The sequence below is a fragment of the Eubalaena glacialis genome, chromosome 3, assembly GCF_028564815.1.
Source record: "Eubalaena glacialis isolate mEubGla1 chromosome 3, mEubGla1.1.hap2.+ XY, whole genome shotgun sequence".
Taxonomy (NCBI): Eukaryota; Metazoa; Chordata; class Mammalia; order Artiodactyla; family Balaenidae; genus Eubalaena; species Eubalaena glacialis.
The window spans coordinates 164,919,843-164,937,394 of record NC_083718.1 but is presented as its reverse complement, the minus strand read 5'-3'; the positions used below and the strand labels follow the sequence as shown (position 1 = coordinate 164,937,394).

The 17,552-nt window shown below is 57.1% G+C and overlaps 2 protein-coding genes across 3 annotated transcripts in view; one reads left to right on the top strand and one right to left on the bottom strand.

Annotated features, from left to right (window-relative positions):
* The first annotated feature begins 1 nt into the window (after position 1).
* Positions 2 to 9,564, top strand: ZC3H12A (zinc finger CCCH-type containing 12A). Of its 2 annotated transcripts, none has more exons than XM_061184481.1 (6): positions 2 to 91; positions 958 to 1,433; positions 5,793 to 5,932; positions 6,908 to 7,142; positions 7,647 to 7,753; positions 7,952 to 9,564. In XM_061184481.1, exons 2-6 carry the CDS (start codon positions 1,039 to 1,041, stop codon positions 8,824 to 8,826), a joined length of 1,752 nt encoding a protein of 583 aa, XP_061040464.1. In that variant the 5' UTR covers positions 2 to 91; positions 958 to 1,038; the 3' UTR covers positions 8,827 to 9,564. The 2 variants fall into 2 exon arrangements, with proteins under 2 accessions (XP_061040464.1, XP_061040465.1); XM_061184482.1 differs by lacking the exon at positions 2 to 91 and adding an exon at positions 299 to 386.
* A 5,063-nt stretch (positions 9,565 to 14,627) lies between these two features.
* MEAF6 (MYST/Esa1 associated factor 6) overlaps positions 14,628 to 17,552 on the bottom strand; it is a 28,130-nt gene continuing 25,205 nt past the window's right edge. Inside the window, exon 6 of the mRNA XM_061186774.1 lies at positions 14,628 to 14,811. Coding sequence (XP_061042757.1) covers positions 14,679 to 14,811 — 133 coding nt within the window. The 3' untranslated portion in view covers positions 14,628 to 14,678. The remainder of the gene's footprint in view (positions 14,812 to 17,552) is intronic.

Genomic DNA, 17,552 nt, shown 5'->3' with positions numbered 1-17,552 from the left:
GCCCACCCGCCCCATATAAAAGCGCCGCCGGCCTGGCCCCCGGGACTCGGCCCCATGGAGATGCCGCCGGCCGCGGCAGGCGCACTGCAGGGTGAGGCGCGCGCGACGGGGAGGGGGCGCGGGTGCGGGCTTAGGGGGCGGGCGGAGGAGCGGATGGGAAGGGCTTTGGCTGGGACTGACCTGAGCGGGAGGGACGTGGGGCCGGTCGGCTCCGGCCTACCCTACCCCCAGGATCCTCCCAACTTAGTCCAAGTCGGAGGATCCTGGGGGTAGGGAGACCGAGGTCCGGAGGGGGAATAGAGCGCTCCCGAGGCTCTGGGCCGGGACACCCTCAGCGTCACCGAGCCCGGAGGCCAACCAGAGTTTCCCAGCAACTTTTCTCTCTGGTGGGTCGCCCCGGAAACTTCCCCTCCCCCGGTCCGGGAGTCCGGCCACGGGCCCCTCGCCTCCTGGCCTGAGCTCCGAGCACTGGGCAGGCGGGCGGGAGGAGGCGATGGCTTCAAGGGGGAAGCCCCCCCTCCCCCCCCCCCAGCGCAGTTCCAACCCAGTGGGTTTCCATCTGAGAGCCCCGCCCCGCAGCTGTCGGGGCGCGGCGAGGTCCTCGGAGGCCTCCCAAGACCTCTGGGTCCCCTGGGTTGACGGGGGGCTGGGGGGTGGGGTGGGAGGAGGAGTCAGACTGCCTAAGTTCAAATCCTTGCGCCATCAGCTAACAGCTGGATGACCTAGAGCAAGTTCTTAACGTCTGTGGCTCAGTTTCCGCCTTTGTATTAAGGGAATGATGCTCCCTAGCTGAGAGGGCTTTTGAGAGGATAACAGAGGTAACACGGAAGATGGCTTTACATTTTGCATACTGCCACCAATCCGCTTGTTCTCATCCTGTTGGATGGGGCGGGGTCAGGAGAGGGGTGAGAGAGAGAGAGACATTCCCCATCCCTAACCCTCGTGGTTGTCATACAGGAGCTGTGACAAGTGCCTTCCACCAGTCCGAGCTGTGAGTGGCCGGTGGAGAGAGAGGCCCACCCAGGAAGCCACCCCACCATGAGTCTGTGGGAGCTTGAAGACGGCCACAGCTGCCAAGGGACCCCCAGGCCAGCCCAGGAGTCCACGGCTGAGGAGGCAAGGACTGCAGAGCTGCAGATGAAGGTTGACTTCTTCCGGAAGCTGGGCTACTCATCTGCTGAGATCCACAGTGTCCTGCAGAAGCTGGGGGTCCAGGCAGACACCAACACTGTGCTGGGCGAGCTGGTGAAACATGGGTCAGCGGCCGAGCGGGAGCGCCAGGCATCGCCGGACCCCTGCCCTCAGCTGCCTCTGGTCCCCCGGGGTGGGGGCAACCCCAAGGCCCCCATCCTGGAGCCCTCTCCCCCCGAGGAGGACAAGGAGGGCAGTGACCTGAGGCCCGTGGTCATCGATGGGAGCAACGTGGCTATGAGGTACATGTCACTTCTGTGGCCAAGACTGTGGCCGGGAATAGTAGCCGTGTGTCTCTGCACCTCTGGTAGAGAGGATTTCAGGAAGGAGTTTGACCGCTTCTCCAGACTGGTCTAGAGGAAGCCCTTTATGGATGCCCTACTGTGTGCCAGGAGGCTCCCTTAATCCTCATGGCTTCTTGGAAGTGGGTTTTAGGGCTGTTTGAGGGAGCTCAGAGTGTTGCTCAGGGTCACACGACTGGTAAGTGCCGGAGCAAAGATTCGAACTCAGGTCCTTCTGTCTCCAGAGCTACCTTATGCTCTTCAAGAGGGATCAGACTGTGGGCTCCAGCTTACTACATAGGAGCCTTCTTTCCTCCTCCATGAGATGGGGCTAACCCACCCCTCAGGTGGTGGTTGTGAGGAGTGAATGCACAGAACCTGGAGAGAAGTAAGGGCTCATTAATCAGTAGTAGTTGTTGTTATTGTTACTATTATTCAGAGTCTGGGACTGCTGAGGCCTTGTCCCAGACCTGGGCTCCCATGGAAGCGGACCCAGCTACTGAGGTCTTTGTAGCTGTGACCAAGAGTAACCTCAAGGATCTGGCTCTACATCAGGGGTGTGGGTGGGTAGCTTGATGCTTTGGCTCCAGGGGAGCAGTGACTTGGGTCACTTCTGCTGGAGCCACCTGTGCTGGACTGGGCTCTTGAGGGCTCCCCAGGGGACAGAGCCAGGACTCAGCCCCTGTAACCATCCCACCTCTCCCCTAGGCAGACTCAGCCTTGGGGGGGTGGGGGGTGGCGGGAGGGCTGCCGCCGACCCCAGGGAGCCCAGACTTCCCTTCCATCCAGGCCCTGCCCTCTGGCCCTGCTTTCTCCCAGTCCTTTCAAGGCAGGCTGGTGAGTCAGGGTTGGGTGGATGGTTCACAAGGAAAAGTTCCTGTGGGTGTGGATGGGGAGATCCCAGACACAGGTGTGGAGTGGGAAGGGCTCCTTCCCTGGCTTCCCTGAGGTCTCTCAGGTGGGCTGCCTAAGGCCTCTCTATGCCTTTGCCCCTCTGCCCCTCCCACACCTGGCCCACCTGGCCCAGCTCAGCTGTCTGGCTGGTCCTGGCCCAGCTCAGCAGGTGCGCAGGTGGCCCTCTTCCAGCCACTTTTGGGTCAGTCTTCCCATCTCTGAAATGGACTGAGCCTAGGTGGAAATTGAGGAAAGCTGGCATCCACAGGCCAGCGGCTGCTGGTCACAATATGTGCTTTGAGAGTTAGGGGATCCCTCAGGCTCCAGCAGTGTTTGGCTGGGATCAGTCAGTGACTCCCTCCTCTAGGGGCGTGGGCCGGAGCGCTGAGCCCCGGGGGCAGCCATGTGCTGTGTGTGTTTGTGTCCCGGCAGAAGGAGGAGGGGCCTGGGCGGGAGGAGGGGCAGGTGGTGCAGTGGGTGGCCAGAGGCCGAGCCGCAGGGGTTTTCTGAGCTGGGGCAGTAGCAGGAGGGGAATTCCAGCCTCAAACTTCCTGTCTCAGCTGCTGCAGGGTTCCTGCCCTTCTGCCCCCTCCCGCCCAGGGCAGGCGGGCCAGCCCCTGCCATATGCAAATCGTGGGGAAATTCACCTCTGTTTCCTTCTAAGGGAATTTTTCTCCACTAGCTGGGCCCAGCCCAGGCAGATCTTTTCACCTGGGTAGCCTGCCTTTTGGCCCTGCCCTCTGCCCTAGGGCGGGAGCCGCTGAGCTGGAGTCTCCTACAGAATCACACATCTTAACCAGTGTCTCATTAGACAGGCTGAGAGGCCCTGACCTTCTGGGCCGACAGGACAGTGGTGTGGGATGGGAGGATGTCTGGTTTTCCTGTGCCAGCACAGCTTCCTCCACAGCAGCGGAGGGGGACTAAAGTTAGCTGTAGAGAGGCACTCCTGGCTTGGGAGGGCAGGATCTGGGCTTGACTCGAGAGACTGGAACATGTGTTCTACTTCTCCCAAGACTAAGGCTCTGACTACCTGCTTAAGGGATATTCTGGGGGCTAGGGCGGCTGAGAGCAGACTTGTCCCCAGCCAGGGTTTCTGATGCCCAGAAGCAGTACACTGTCCTGGAAGCCCCGGTGTCCCATGAAGTCCCAGGGCTTGCAGGTGCTGGCCTGGGATGGGGCATATGCAGGTACACACGTGTGTATAGAAGGAGGCAGGTAAATGCATGTGCAAACTGCGTACCTGAGACAGGGATCCAAGGCAGAGATGATCCCATCCCCACATTTCTGGGGAGACAGAAGGCCTAGGGCAGGGGGAAGCACTGGGCATTGCGAAGGCAGACCTGGGACCTGACCCATCCTGCCAGGTCAGGGAAGGCTTCTCAGAGGCAGTGACACCTCACCTGGTCCTGACAGAGGAGAGAAGTTTGCCAGATGCATGGTTTTCCCTGTTCCCAGCCTAACCCACCCTCTGAACAGTTTGTTCAAACTCAAGTTTGGGAGCTTTTTTTTCTTTCCTAAATAAACCTCAGCTCTTCTGTTAGGGGCAGGAAGGCAATCCAGTACCCCCAGATGTGGGTTCAAGTTCTGCCTCTTACCAGTAGCCAGGGAACCTTCGATGAGTCTCAGAGCCTTGTAAGGATGAAGCAAGGAGGTGTGAGATGTACCTGGCCTCCAGCAGGTGCTTGGTACCCACCCATCCCTGCTCCGGGCCTGCTGTCAGGGTTGGCACTTGTCTTTGTACTGTCTTAGCATCAGCACCAGTGGTGGCTATGAGCACAGCCTCTGGGTCTGCGTTTCGGTTGGACCACTGCTACTGTGTGATGCTGGCAACTGGTTGCCCTCTGTGGACCAGTTTCCACACCTGAATAAAAGGGCAAGTGGGACTTCCCTGGTGGTCCAGTGGTTAAGACTGCGCACTTCCAATGCAGGGGGCTCGGGTTCAATCCCTGGTCGGTGAACTAAGATCCCACATGACACGCAGCACAGCAAAAAAAAAAAAAAACTGGGGGGGGGGGGCCAGGGCCCTTTAATGATAGTACCCTCCTCAGAGACTTGCTGGTGATTCAGTATTGAGCATGGAGATCAGGGCCTGCCTCACAGCTCTCAGTAAATGTTAACTTTTATTATAAGCAGGCCGGCGGATGGCAGGGAGGCCCCACCTGGTGGGGATGAGCCCTACCTTCGGGCTGGACTTTGCCTCACCTACAGTTTACGGAGACCTTCAGCCCTGGGAGCCCCCCACCTCACTCCCAGACAGCCTCCGTGCCCGCCAGCTGCCCTACCTCCCTTTCTACTTCTCTTGGGGCTCCAGCTATTACCGCCCCCAAGCCAGCCACAGGATGTGGTCGGCCATGGAGTTGCCTCTTTTGCGTAACGCTTATTCTGTTTTATGTGCCAAATATGAGAGTCTGAGTTGTACACTGAGGGGCAGGGACTGTCGGGGTGAGAGCCCCAGCTGACCCCTTCCAGCCCCCTAGCCTGGTCCTGGAGCCCTGCCATGATACCCAGTATTACCTGGGAGCCCCCTTCCATTCCCAGGAAGCCAGCTGGAACCTCCACTTTGTTGGACTGTCTTTGGCCTCAAGAAAACAGGAACGTTGTCCCACTGACATGGGCCCTTCTTAAGGAGGCTGCAGACCACCCGGCCCATTTTTCAGACAGAGAAGCTGAGCCAGAGCAACCTCAGGGCTTGCTTCTTGACCCAGCCACATTTGGATGGGGTGAGGTCTGGTCCACGGCAGGGGGATATCCCATTTCCCAGCTCTCCTGCTGGCAGAGTCCCCAGAGTCTTCCAGACCATCTTTTTGCCTCGGGTCATGCCTTCTCCAAAAGGGCAAGAAGAGAACAGGGAGTCCAGGCGTTTTGGGGAATTGGCAGTCGGAGGAAAAGCAGTTCCTTTCACTTTCAGAACGAAAGGCCTCACAGCTGCCTCCTGCCCTGTGTCCCTCGCCCTCCTCAGTCCCAGCCCCTGCGGTTTGAGCAGGATTGAACTGTAATCCAACTTTAATCCGGAGCAATCTGGTTTCTCCTTCCCAGCACCCACCCTCAGCCCTGCTGAGCCGGCGAGGGAGGGGTGGTGACTCAGTCAGCCTGTGTACATCTGTGTCTCCATGGTCCCAGTGCCTTTCCCCCACCCCCAGGTGTGTTGTAAGCAGCCTGACCCTTCCCCATGTGGGGAGTGGGTGCTGCCAGATTCCTGGGCGTCTCCTCACTGTCAGGAGACGGAACCTCAGGGAAAGCCCCGGGTCTGGCCATCCCGGGCAGTGTGGGAACCAGCAGGGAATACAGGCCCTAGGCCCCCGGCCAGAAGGCGGGGGGCTGAGCCCAGCGGCTCCACCGGCCTGGGCAGGGGCTGGAGTGCAACCCACCTCCCTCCTGTGCGGGCCTGGAAGCAGCAGGCCGACCCCGTCCTCCTCTCCTCCCCAGCCACGGGAACAAGGAGGTCTTCTCTTGCCGGGGTATCCTCCTGGCAGTGAACTGGTTTCTGGAGCGGGGCCACACAGACATCACAGTGTTTGTACCATCTTGGAGGAAGGAGCAGCCTCGGCCCGATGTGCCCATCACAGGTGAGTGGCACCTCTGAAGGGACATGGTCTCCCTGCCCCAGGAGCCCCGATTCTCCTCAGTAGAGACCCTCTGGGTGTGAGCAACAGCTTCTAGGCCCCAAGCAGGGACCAGCATTCTTTTCCTGGCTTTTGCTGTCCTCAGCATCCCTGCTCTGAACAGCGGTCCTTGGAGATCACCTTGGGCAACCTCTGCCTCCGGGTCCTGGGCACCTCCCTCACCTAATGGTGGCATGCTCTTGTCATGTCCCCAACGGCACAGGGCCAGCGTGGTGTGGCGGCTAAGCCCCTGGGCTCTAGAATCCTGGCTCAGTCCCTTCTGGCTCTGAGCCACTTGCCCCTGATCTGAGACGCGGGATGCGGTGAGGATTTGATAAACTCGCAGGGTTGGTTGTGAGGATCACATGGGTTAATACACGTAAGTGCTCAGAAGAACACCTGGTACATACATAGCAAGTGCCAGCTGCTACCGTTGCTCTTACATGAGCCCCCAACCTTTGGGAGGAGAACCTGAGTTTATTTCCCTGGAAGTCTTGAGATCTGGGGGCAGGCTGGCTGGGGCCGCCAGCTCCAAGAAAAGCAGCCCCTTCTGGGTGGGTCCTTCTGTCCTGGTTGAGACACTCCTCTGGCCCCAGCTCAAGCCGTGGCTCATTCCTAGATCCCTCGAGAACAGGCTGGGCGCGACCACGCCTAGTGTCCAGGAGGGGGAAGGAGGCAGCCCAGCTCTACTGAGGAGCCTTCCCTGAGCAGGACCTGCTAGCCTGTTCTCTGGGGTTCTTGGTCTTTGGGCAGCAAACTAGGCGCCAGGCCCAGCGAGGGGCTGGGCCGCAGCAGTGGCCTCTGCAGAACCTCTTCCTGTTCCCGCGGCCCTGGGGGAACCTTGAGAGCCCTGTGTCTGGCAACCGGGGGGTCAGGGAGCCCTGCGAGCTGGCTCTGGGTCCAGGCTGGGCCCTGACGTGCGCCCCTGCTGCCTCCCAGACCAGCATATCCTGCGGGACCTGGAGAAGAAGAAGATCCTGGTGTTCACGCCGTCGAGGCGCGTGGGCGGCAAGCGCGTGGTCTGCTATGACGACCGCTTCATCGTGAAGCTGGCCTTCGAGTCCGACGGCATCGTGGTCTCTAATGACACTTACCGGGACCTCCAGGGCGAGCGGCAGGAGTGGAAGCGCTTCATCGAGGAGCGGCTGCTCATGTACTCCTTCGTCAACGACAAGTACATTCCCGCCACCGCAGGGAGGTGCCTGTGGGAGGGATGGAGCTGGGGCAGCTCTGCTGCGGGGCGGTGGCCTTGGGCCCAGGCAGCAGGCCCCACGTGGGAAGGGTCAGGCTGGGACCAGACGGGGGCTTTCTAATCTGGGGGATGGAGAAGGAGCAGGAGCATGTGGGACAGGATGTGGTCAGTGCTTCCAAGAGAGCATCTCCACTTCCCAGCACCGAAGCTCTGACCAGAGGCCAGTGGATGCAGCTTTAGATTCAGATGTTCGACCTCAGCGAGCTCCCAGTAGGAGAGTCGCCCTAAAGGCGCCCATGGCTGCGGCCTTCTGGACTGGGACCTCCTCCACTCCCTTGGAACAGTACCCCCTAGAGCCCAGGGATGTCGTGCTGGGCAGACACCAGTTTTAGGAGCTGCCCTCCTCTCCGTGCTAGCGAGGCTTCCTGTCCTGCCCCCTCCTCGGCCCTGGGAAGTCCACCTTCATGTCTCGCACCTCCTCCGCAGGTTCATGCCCCCTGATGACCCCTTGGGCCGTCACGGGCCGAGCCTGGACAACTTCCTGCGTAAGAAGCCACTCATGGCCGAGCACAGGAAGCAACCGTGTCCCTATGGTAAGACCCCCCCCCCCAGCTCCACCCTCCAGGGCCCTCCTCACGCCATCCCCTTCCTCTCTTGCCTAAGTCGGCCTGCACCCCATGTTCTTTCTCTCGGGGACCCCCAACCCCATGTTTCCTGTGCTACCCCCTTCCATCTCCCACCCCCTGGTTCTAGAGCCCCCCGGCTGAGAGCCCTCCTTAATTCTCTCCCAGGGAGGAAATGCACCTATGGGATCAAGTGCCGATTCTTCCACCCCGAGCGGCCAAGCCGGCCCCAGCGCTCCGTGGCTGACGAGCTCCGTGCCAACGCCCTCCTCTCACCCCCCAGGCCGCCGAGCAAGGAGAAAAGTGGCCGGCGGCCTTCACCTTCCTCTCAGCCCGGCTCTCTGCCCACAGAGCATGAGCAGTGCAGCCCGGATGGGAAGAAGCTGGGGGCCCAGGCATCCCCGGGAACCCACCAGGAAGGCCTGACACAGACCTTCACCCCGGCAGGCAGGAGCCTCCCACATAGTGGGGGCAGTGGCAGCAGCTTTGGGCCCTCAGACTGGTTCCCGCAGACCCTGGACTCTCTCCCGTATACCTCCCAGGATTGCCTGGACTCAGGCATTGGCTCCCTGGAGAGCCAGATGTCAGAACTCTGGGGGATTCGAGGAGGCGGCCCTGCTGAGCCGGGCCCACCTCGGGGCCCTTACGCCGGCTACCGCCCCTATGGGGCCGAGCTCCCCGCCACTCCGGCCTTCTCTGCCTTCAGCCGGGCCATGGGTGCTGGCCACTTCAGCGTCCCTGCTGACTATGCACCCCCGCCGGCTGCCTTTCCACCTCGAGAGTACTGGTCTGAGCCATACCAGCTGCGCCCACCCACCCCAGTCCTGCAGGAGCCCCGGGTGCCGGGCCCAGGGGCTGACAGGGGCCCCTGGGGCGGGGCAGGCAGCCTGGCCAAGGAGCGAGCCAGCGTGTACACCAAGCTGTGTGGCGTCTTCCCCCCGCACCTGGTGGAGGCCGTGATGGGGCGCTTCCCGCAGCTCCTGGACCCCCAGCAGCTAGCCGCCGAGATCCTCTCCTACAAGTCCCAGCACCTCAGTGAGTAAGCTGGCCAGCCGCCCGGGCAGCACCTCCGGCCTCCGAGGGCTGCCAGGCTGGGCTTTGGGCCTTCGAGCAGGCCAGCCCCGGCCCCAGCCTGGAGGCTGGACAGAGGGAGGATTCAAGTAGGGAAGAGAACCCACAAACCAAAGATACTGTAGGATTGGTTCTGGCACCTCTAGGCGTCTGCCCAAGGGGTCAGGAGCGATCACCCTGTTGATGCACATTGTATCTGTAGTTTAAGGAGACGCTGCCAGTAACGGCTGTCAGTCCGTGGCTGAGGCCCAAACCCTCCTTCTCTCAGAGGGCGGGGAGGGAGTCAGCGGGGAGCAGAGGCCTGGGCTGGGGGCCCTCTGCACGGCCCCCCACCTCCGCCCCGTCCCTGGGATGCCGGCCTTGGCCGGCTCGTTGGGCACTGTGTGCCCGCCCTCCGTGGGCCCTCCTCTAAGCCAATGAGGCCTCGTCCGTGCTCTAGCGGGCACGGGGCTTCATGTTAGTAAGCAAGATGCTTCTTAATAACCCACTTCCGTCCCACTCTGTGCTCCTATCCCATCGCCCCTGCAGGGTCAAGGGCACTCTGCCCCACCCTCTCCTCCTCCCCCCTTCCTCTGTATTCAGAGCCATCTCGCCCTTCCCCAAGGGGGGACGCGTGTATGTGTGTGTACAGGTGTAAATGTTAAATATTTTAACTGGAAAGCCCTTGCCTCTCTTCACACATCAATAAAGTACAATGTGAGCCCCTCTAAGAGGTGATGGTCTTTGTTGCTTCCGGGTGGAGCCAGCTCCTGGGTGATGGAAGGTCAGCAGGTGGGCACCCCGGATCTGCCTCCACACCAGCTCCCTGACCCTTCTCTGGAAGGAGGGTTTTCTGAGTTCTACCGAGAGTGCTCTGTCCCTTGGGGTAGAGGCGTCCTTCCTGAGGCCTTGGGTCAGGCCTTGAGAGGGGGCGGCTGTGGACACACGGGCAGAGTGTCAGGAAGCAGAAGCATGAAGCTTGGAGTCCTGAAGCTGCAGCGTAGGGAAGGGGTGCTGTTGCGGGAGAGTAGGGGGATGGATCAGGCTGGCCCCTCCGTGACCAGAGCTGAGCGTTCCAGGAGAGCCTGGAGAGTGGGCCTAAGGGCTCAGCTCTGTCCCGTCCTCCCAGATCTTGCCCTGCTTCAGGCCCGGAGTGGAGTCGGGGGCACTGGGGTGGAATCAGCCTGGAGAGGCCCTGCCAGGGTAACCTCCAAGCAGGAGGTTAGGGGGTCCCTGGCCCCAAACACAAGAACAGGTTCTGCCACCACGAATGTCACCTGGGGCAAGTGACTACCCCTCTGGGTCTCAGTTTCCGCATCTATGAAGTGGGGATGATGATGGCACCTACCTTACAGGGCTGTACCTTACGGGAGGACGTGAGATCATCCGTGTTGTGTTCACCTCCACCCACCATCTCAACCTTCCCATCTGGAAGGAAAAGGCCCGGCAGGAATACACAATTTTTTTTTTTTTAATAAATTTATTTATTTATTTTTGGCTGCGTTGGGTCTTCGTTGCTGTGCCCAGGCTTTCTCTAGCTGTGGCGAGCGGGGGCTACTCTTCGTTGCAGTGCGCGGGCTTCTCATTGCGGTGGCTTCTCTTGTTGCGGAGCAGGGGCTCTAGGCACCCGGGCTTCTGTAGTTGTGGCACGCGGGCTCAGTAGTTGTGGCTCGTGGGCTCTAGAGCACAGGCTCAGTAGCTGTGGCGCACGGGCTTAGTTGCTCCGTGGCATGTGGGATTCTTCCCGGACCAGGGCTCGAACCGGTGTGCCCTGCATTGGCAGGCGGATTCTTAACCACTGCGTCACCAGGGAAGTCCTACACAATTTTTTTTTTCAGATAAAAATGAGCTTTAAATGTTAAATATTTTAAGTGAAAAGCTGGACAGTCAGATGATCCCCAAACACCATCAGCAATGGAAAAAATAGTTTTAAGAATTATATCTTTGAACATTTCACCCCATTTGTACTTTTTGTGAAGCTTTTATTGTATCTATTTTTTTCTAGAAACTGCCTTCCCACAGGACGGCTGTGCAGCATGTTGTAGGAAAGGCCACCCCGGTGATCTCCCTGCACATTAGGGTCCCCCCCCCGCCCCCCGCCGGTTGCTCTTGGCCCAGAACGCTCTGTAGAAGCCTGCACTTCAGGCGGGAATCCACGCGCACGATGTGATAGTGACTGCAGCAAACGTTACTTCCAAGCCCCCATGTCGCGCTCTTCCAGGCGCTCTGTGCCTGCCGCGTCCAGCCGCCTCAGGACGCTTTACCTGCACCAGGAAATGTCGCTGCCTCGTTTATAAAATAGTTTTTCCAGTCGAGAACTGTATTCCAGATTAAAGGCTACTTATGGGCCTTTGTGTTTATAGACAGGAAGCTAAAATACCGGACTGTCCAGTTCATTATCAGCCGCTGACGAAGCTGAGTGACTTGCCCGAGGTCCCACGGAGGACAGACTCAGGCAGGGCCTCTGCTTGGGGTCCCCTGGTCCCACAAACCTGAGGAAGGGAGGGACCCAGACACTAGTTCGCAGCGACTCTCGGGCCCCTGAGGGGGATGGAGGTGGAGGGGGTGCCCTCAGCCCCGCCCCTCACGGCCACGTGGAGTTCCATCTGCATGGGGACCCTCCAGCGGGAGGGCTGGCCTGACCACCCCACCGCCCTGCTCACGGCAGGTGCGCCAGCAGTCCCACCCATGCGGCCCCTCTCTGCACACCACGGGGCGGGGAGGGTCGTGAAGGCCGTGAGGCCCCAAGGGAGGCCCGGAAGGAGAAGTAGGGCGCCTTCACCCCTCTGCCCATCCCACCAGCCTGCTCTCCGTGAAGAGCTCACACTTGGTTCCGGACCAGAGCTGAACTCTTGGTCATTCACTGCTTCTGCTTTGTGGGGAGGGGAGGAAGAGGCAGATTCCACAGGCAGGTGGGCAGTGGAGAGGCGGCAGTGGGCAGCAGGTCCGGGCTTGCTGTGGTACCGCCTGGCCTTGCCGGCTCGCCGGCAGGCACGGACAAGGGCAGCAGAGCCCACACGGCAGGTGCGAGCTGGGGCCGGGCTCGTGGAGGACTGAGTCAGTTCGGTGCCCTGTCATCTTTGCTTTTCCCAGCAGCTTCGGCCTGGCTGGGCTGGCCGTCCAGGGTTCGGAGCCTCCCCTCCAGGCCTCTTTCTCAATCTGGCTTCCGGGCAGAGCTGCTCAGAGGCTGCCAGGCCCAATGCCCAGCGTGTTTCTTTCCCATGACTTGGGTTTTAATCCTCACCACCTCCTGCCCCACCCGCTGAAGCATCTTTATTCACGAGGCCTCAGCGTCCCCACCTGTGACAGGGACATGATGGTCCCTGCTTCTCCCTAGATTTGACAAGAGGACACCTCAGTGCGGCTGGTGGCAGCACAGGAGGAAGCAGCCCTGGGTTCGGGTCCCCCTCACTGGCTGTGTGGCCCTCTCGGGGCCTGGGCTTCCTGGCCTACCTCACAACACGGTTGGAAAGTGTGAGAGAAAGACAAGTATCACGTGATATTGCTTATCTGTGGAATCTTAAAAAATGGTACAAATGAACTTATTTACAAAACAGAAATAGAGTCACAGCTGTAGAAAACAAACTTATGGTTACCAAGGGGGAAGGGGTGTTGGGGAGGGATGAACTGGGAGATTGGGATGGACATGTACACACTACTGTATATAAAACAGATAACTAGTAAGAACCTGCTGTACAGCACAGGGAACGCTACTCAGTACTCTGTAATGACCTATAGGGGAAAAGAATCTAAAAAAGAGCGGATATATGTATATGTATAACTGAGTCACTTTGCTGTACACCTGAAACTAACACAACATTGTAAATCAACGATACTCCAATAAAAATTTTTTTAAATAATAAAAGAAAACAGAAATACTTGGGGGAAAAAAAAGTGTGAAGGAGAGAGTGGCAGGGCCAGAACGTGACCCTGAGACAGGATCTCAAGCCACTGAGGTGCCGGAGGGGATCAAGCTCCAGTCACTGCCCTGCCAGCTCTTTCCTCCTTTTGTTTTCCTGGTTCCAGGGGCTAAGAAGCCAATGGGGAAACGGGAGCGTATGCAAATCCCTGCATTGGGAAATGACCCTGGGGCGCTCACAGAGGATGGCCTCCTGCCCGCCCTTCCCCCAACCCCCCTAGGCCCCTACACCCCACCCTGGGGCTCTCACCAGCAGGGGCCTGACCCTGGGCCTTCTTGCAAGTTCTGTCCTGCACTCGGGTTAACCACACTGGGGCGCAGGATGACTACGGAAACCTTGGCCTCCCTGGCAGAGAACTGGATGCAATTCCTTGACTGGAGGTCCCCGCCCCCTCTGTCCCCATCGCACCGCGCCAGCCTGACGAAACCCTACAGTCCCTAAAGATCTGAGGGCCTAAACTAGGAGCAGGAGAGCTTTGGGGCTCCAGGAGAGCAGCTCCTGGGCAACCTCCACCCCAGTGCTGCTAACACCCCAAACAGCACTGGTCTCCTGCAGGGTGGTATGGGGGAGTGGCTGGGAGAGGCCACCAGTCACCATCCAGCTGCCACTTCCTCCCTCTTCCCACGCTCTGTGCCCTCCCTCCTCCCCCCAGTTCCCCTGGAAAAGCCAGACTGTGTCTCCCCTACACAGAAGGGCAAGCCCCCAGCCCTGAAGGAGGTGCTGGGCAGGTCTCTATGAGAAACAGACTGAGCGAGCCACAGAGAAACTGGGATTCAAGGGGACACAAATCTAGAGTTGGGGGAGGGGTAGTGCCATCAGCCCAAGCCCTGGGCCCAGCTGGTCTCCAGGGGTTCCTGCCCCTAAAGAAGGCAGTTCCGGGATCCTAGCACTTTTGCCCCAGGGATCCTCAAACCTCTGGCTCATTTTTTCCCCCTAGACCATATAGCAGGGTGGGTAGAGGGTGGTGAGTAAGAGCCTGTTCTGGGGGCCTCCTAGTTCATGGGAAGGGTGTGGGAGATTTGGCTGAAAGGGACAGGAAGTAGGGCCCTACAATTAAGGAAAATGAAGCATTCCCAGGCCATGGTATGTAAATCCTTCCGGCTAGTTCCTGGAGGGGGAGGAGGCCCCAGGCTGTCATTCTGGGGTGTGGCCTCAAAGCCCGACTCAAGGCCGCTGCTGGTGATCTTAAACTGCTCACCCATTTAAGAAATGGCTGCAAAACTAGGTGGGAGAAATGGACCGGGCAACCCACCCACTGCACAGGGTTAGGCTTGCTGCTAGGAGGCAGGTCACTGGGAAGGGTCCAAAGGCTCTGATTCTGGCTGCTCTCCAGAGAAGAGCCTCGCTAAAGGCCAGGGGCGCTGTGGTGCTCTGCCTGCCACCTGCTGGCACCTCCTGGTAAGGACTGCCTGGGAAGCAGGGGGCCTGCTTAGCCCACAGGGCTGCCAGCCCAGGCCTGAGCACAGGGCCTAGAAACTGGGATGCTCGGCAGGATCCGAAAACACAAATCTAAAGAGAAAAATATGGAAAGTAAGTGCTAAGGCAAAAACAGGGAATTCTCAGTGGTCTTTGCAGCTCCACCTGGAAAGCAACACCAGAGGTCACAGTCCGCCCTACAAAGTTTAGAGTTCCAGAAAATTCCAACTGTTCTGGGTAACAAATTACCCAAGAAAAATTCTCAGGAACTGGAAGAATAGGGAGGAAAGGAAAAGGAGAAAGAAATACTTGTATTCTTTTTTTTTTTTTGTGGCTGCACTGGGTCCTCGCTGCTGAGCGCGGGCTTTCTCTAGTTGCGGCAAGCGGGGGCTCCTCTTCTTTGTGGTGAGCAGGCTTCTCACTGCGGTGGCCTCTCCTGCTGTGGAACACGGGCTCTAGGTACGCGGGCTTCAGTAGTTGCGGCGCTCGGGCTCTAGGGCGCGCAGGCGTCAGTAGTTGTGGCTCGCAGGCTCAGTTGCTCCGCGGCATGTGGGATCTTCCCAGACCAGGGATTGAACCTGTGTCTCCTGCATTGGCAGGCAGATTCTTAACCACTGCGCCACCAGGGAAGTCCCTGTATCCCTATTTTTAAAGTGATATGGAAGATAAAGTCACAGTGAGTTCTACGTATTTCAACCCTTTGGCTCAGCCATCCCACCGCTAAGCATTGTGTTTGCAAAAGGATGTGTGTAATGCACCGCAACACTGTCTGAAACAGCAAAAGATGGGAAATAACATTAACACTATCAGTAGAGGACTGGGTTAGATAGATTTTGGTAACAAATGTAATGGAGTATTAGGTAGCCAACAGAAACGAGGCCGCTGCATTTACAGAACATTTTCTAAGCTATATTACTAGCTGAAAAAAGTATGCTCCCATTTCGGTAATAGACACACATAGGTGTGCATGTTGCTCACGTATGTACAAGGTTCTTCTGGAAGGATACACAGGAAACTGTCTCCGGGAAGGACAACTGGGAGCAGAGGGGCAGGTGGACTGACTTTTCATTGATCGCACTTCAGTACCATTTGAATATATGCCACTTGCATGTATTACTTATTCAAATTAGATATTTTAAAGCACCCTTGGGTAGAGAAATAAGTTATGGGGGTGGGGATGGGGATCTGAGGAGGGCTGTATTGGCCAGGGGTCTCTAATGTTTATTCTTTTTTTTTTTTTTGGCACCACGCGGATTATGGCATCTTCGTTCCCCAACCAGGGATCAATCCCTGGCCCACAGCAGTGCAGGCGCGGAGTCCTAAACACGAGACCGCCAGGGAATTCCCAGCTAATGTTTATTCTTGTACACGAACGGTGAAAAGTTGGTGCACACCTACCCCCAACATGTGTATGTTGTTAAACCACGATAACTGCCATTCTGGAAGATCAAAATGGTTGACTGCTTGTGGTTCAACCTAATATTTATTTACAAATTATCTTACATGTACTAATGAATGAATATGTCTGCATATTATATAACACAAAGTGAGGAACTAAGTAAGGCTGAGCCAGAAAGTAAATATAAACCAAAGGCCTGCCGTGTTCTTCCCAGCCCCCAACCCCTCCCCTTGGAGACCAGCACCCTTTGAAGTGGGGATGAGAATCAACTCCGACACAGCCCATCTCAGCGAGGAAAACTGTTACTCCACAGAGGCAGTTTTTCAAAGGGAAAATTGCTTCAAATCATGAAGCTTACCACTTATAAAATTCAGGCCTGATAACGTTAATTTGGATTAACACAGGAATGGGAACCTCAGCCCCTTCTTCTTCGTATCTCTGCACCTTCCAGGCACATCGCCCTCGCAGGGACTCAGTACGACCCCAGCCTGGGAGAAGTAAATGTGTGCAGAGTGCAGTCCTGCTCCCTCTCCACGCCGCACCCAAACCCAGTGCAGCATCCCCAGCCGGGCTTCCGATGTGAGTTCTTAAGTGTAATGATGCCTCAGTAATTTGGAGAAAGGCTAAGGGGCAGAGGAGTCAGAATAAAAACAAAAACTAAGTCACACAGTGTTTCAAAACAGCATACTTACTGCTCTCAAGCTTAGGCCATTTAATACTTGATTCAGTTCCCTTACTGAGCACACAGGTCAAGAAGTCAAGAATACTCTCTTTAGAATACATACTTACAGGGTACTTACATTACCCCAGCACCCAAAGGCTCAATCTTGGAGTCGGAAATAATGCTAACGCCTGCTTCCTCCTCTTTCACAGCAAGGGACTTTCTTCTAAGCAAAGAGAATAAACTCCATTATAGGGTAAACGTTTTACCTAATTATGGATCAATTTCCTACAGCACTCCGAAGGCCCCCAAGATGGGGACGGCAGCTTCGACAGGCCATGCTCTCAACCCTCACTAGCCCTGTCCAAATTCACAACACTTCCCTCGGTCCCTCCCCTAGGCCCCAAATAGCTTCTCACCTCCTGCTTTGTGGGTTGTTCCCGTTCTCCGTGTTCAATTTTTAGGGTCTGATGGTGTTTAGAGCACTTTGAGCTATTTGCTCATCTCCTGGAAGAGGGTACTTGAGACTCCCTAGGAAGCTCTATACAGGCACCATCCTCCCAGGATAAGACATAAAGTGCCTGGATTTTTTTTTTAATATCTTGTAACTACCAAAAGGAGCAAAGGACAACCTATCCCCATCTTAGAGATGAGAAGGTTCAAGACCGGAAGCCAAGCACTATTCCAAACCCAACCAAGCTGGTGAAGGCAGTACCTTCTCAGTCGTCCTGGCAGCCGTTCCAGGGCAGGGGTCACTGGTGGGGGCGGCTAAGATGGGAGGACACAGGCCACCCAGCAGACCACCTCCACCAAGTGTCACAGATGGGAACTGCGAGGGCAACTGCCACCTAAATACACGTGTTCCTCCGCTAGGACGGTTGTTCCTCTAATCAATAACTTGATCAAGGTCATAACCTTATCCTCTTTTACACTCAAGCAAACTTAAGCTTAGCTGATAGCCAAAGTTGCAAATATCACAAGTATGGTAGGCAGGGATCTCCCGGCATTTTTTCCTAAACCAGCCCAACGTAGGGAACCTAAGTGATCTCTCAAGACCCTTGTATCTCCAGTATGTCTGGCCAACTTACAGGAAAGTTGTGAGGTCTCCTAATCAATGATTAAACTTTATAGAGAAAATATGTATAAAGCAAGCCATGTCTCTAACCGTGATTATACATACATAGAGGTATTCATATACATAGATATGCTTTTAATAATATATCGTTTTAAGAGTAGTCCTACTCTATCTCTAGCAAAAGTCAAACTGTGAGAGTCAGAAATATCTTCAGGTTTGCTGTGTGCTGTCCTCAGAGTTAAGGAAAC

What these genes read in the sequence shown, in the direction of transcription:
- ZC3H12A (XM_061184481.1), top strand. Translation starts at nt 1,039, where the DNA reads ATGAGTCTGTGGGAGCTTGAAGACGGCCACAGCTGCCAAGGGACCCCC. An exon ending in GCCCGATGTGCCCATCACAG is followed by an intron (nt 5,933 to 6,907) that starts GTGAGTGGCACC and finishes GCTGCCTCCCAG; the next exon opens with ACCAGCATATCCTGCGGGAC. An exon ending in TACTCCTTCGTCAACGACAA is followed by an intron (nt 7,143 to 7,646) that starts GTACATTCCCGC and finishes CCTCCTCCGCAG; the next exon opens with GTTCATGCCCCCTGATGACC.